Below are 2,218 nucleotides of genomic sequence, written 5' to 3' on the forward strand. Positions count from 1 at the left end.
TTTATTTACACTACATCAGTAATTACAGAGCCGTTTTCCAATTTCAACCGTTTAAAAAATTTTTTTTAGTAAGAGTTTTACGGTAGCCTACTTGCAATACATTTTACATGTCATAATATAAGTGCTGAAGATTACAGGAGTTACAAGAGAGTAACAAACACATAGGAGACGGGGGGTGTAAGGATGATAGATGTCAGACAGGATAAAAAGGAGCAGACCATTTTGATTCTTTGCTTATCTATGTATGTATTGTCAGCAGGGAGAAGAGCCAACGCCTTACGTCTTGGTATCGTCAGACGCCCTACTCGACACTAGATGCAGTCGAACCTGCTCGAACGACAACTTGTCCAAGACAATCACCTGTACAAACGACCACATGCCCAAGACAATCACCTGTACAAATTTTAGTTTAGTAGTTTTAGTTTTAGTAGAGGTTTTACGGCGCTCGCATAAGGTCATATGAGCGCCAGAAGATTAGAGGTGTTACAAGAGAGTAACAAACATAAAAAGAAGAAGGGGAGATAAGGATGATAGATGTTCGATAGGAAAGAAAGAGCAAACCACACCAGAGCTCCCGCTAACCACCCACCCTGTACAAACGACCATATGTCCAAGACAATCACCTATAAAAACGACCACATGTCCAAAACAATCACCTGTACAAACGACCACATTCCAAGACAATCACCTGTACAAACGACCACTTGTCCAAGACAATCACCTGTACAAACGACCATATGCCCAAGACAATCACCTGTACAAACGACCATATGTCCAAGACAATCACCTGTACAAACGACCATATGCCACTTCCCCTTTGCTTTTTTCACTACAATATTATTGTTATGACATTGTTTAAGACGTTTACCTGTCTAAGACTACAACTTTTCCCATCGACATGGGTAGCAGACAGTAGCAGTCTTGGATCATTTTGACAGTGGCCTACTGGTACACTATTTTGAAGAGGGAAACAGCATTAACAACCCCCCCCCCCCCGAAAAACCAACCAACTTACCAAAACAAAACCAAAAAGCAGAAACAATAATAACAACAATAATAACAACAACAACAACAACAAAACAATCAACTAACCGATCGACCAACCAACCAACCAACCAACCAACCAACCAACCAACCAACCAACCAACCAACCAACCAACCAGCCAACTAACCTACCAACCAACCAACCAGCCAACCAACCGACCGACCAACCAACCAACCAACCAACCAACCAACCAACCAAACAAATAAACAAACAAACAAACAGATATACATACGTACAAACAACAAAAATCACTCACGTTCATATCACTTGCAGTCCCTCCTCCGGACCCAAGCTCAGAACCACCACCAGATGTCGCTTGCTGCTGCACACCACCTGACCCTAGAGGCAGAGGCAGCATCTGTCCTTGAACTTGCACTTGACCTTGAACCGGTGACCCTGGCCCACCTGCTGCCCTTTGTCTCTCTGGAAAGGTCATGAGGTTAACGCCCACCATAACATTGTACGTGTCGCCTTTTTGCGAGTTCAGTCTCTGTGGTCCCAGCAGCCCGGTCGACGTCTGTGGTATATTTCCGTATTGGTTGTTGTTGTTGTTGTTGTTGTAGTCGTTGTTGTTGTTGTTGTTGTTGTTGTCGTAGTTGCTGTTGTCGTAGTTGTTGTTGTTGTTGTATGCCAAATTTTGAGGCGCATAACCGCCCCCATCGTTAGCAGGGACCGGAAAACGCCCGCTATATTGATTAAGCTGTTGAAGGAAAGGTGAAGGTCGCCCAGATTGGCTTGAGTCAATCGTAGGCCACCGTTGTTGTTGGAAAGAACCAATCATCGGCAATCCTCCAGCTTGGCTGGAGCCAATCGTAGGCCACCGTTGTTGTTGGAAAGAACCAATCATCGGCAATCCTCCAGCTTGGTTTGAGCCAATCGTAGGCCATCGTTGTTGTTGTTGTTGTTGTTGTTGTTGGAAAGAACCAATCATCGGCAATCCACCAGCTTGGTTTGGACCAATCATTGACGGTTGGAACTGAATACCCTGAGGACCTTGGACTCCTTGAGGAGGCAGGCCCTGTGAAGAAGGAGGAGTCTGCCCAACACCCCCAGCCGCAGTAGGTGTGTTGAATGGAAACATGCCACCTGGTAACAATAATATTAATAATATGATTAATAGAGATTGTTTAAAAGTGGGTGGTTGGAGGGTGTTCTGGGGGGTGTGAATGTGTG

At 44.7% G+C, this 2,218-nt stretch overlaps 1 protein-coding gene across 1 annotated transcript in view; it reads right to left on the reverse strand.

Moving 5' to 3' along the window:
* Positions 1–1,300: 1,300 nt before the first annotated feature.
* LOC101861193 (putative uncharacterized protein DDB_G0289263) overlaps positions 1,301–2,218 on the reverse strand; it is a gene marked incomplete at its 3' end in the record, with an annotated part of 5,095 nt that continues 4,177 nt past the window's right edge. The window contains 1 exon segment of the mRNA XM_035968633.1: positions 1,301–2,131. Within this exon segment, the coding sequence (XP_035824526.1) occupies positions 1,301–2,131 (831 nt within the window).

Source organism: Aplysia californica, unplaced genomic scaffold (assembly GCF_000002075.1).
Source record: "Aplysia californica isolate F4 #8 unplaced genomic scaffold, AplCal3.0 scaffold00071, whole genome shotgun sequence".
NCBI classification, from domain to species: domain Eukaryota; kingdom Metazoa; phylum Mollusca; class Gastropoda; order Aplysiida; family Aplysiidae; genus Aplysia; species Aplysia californica.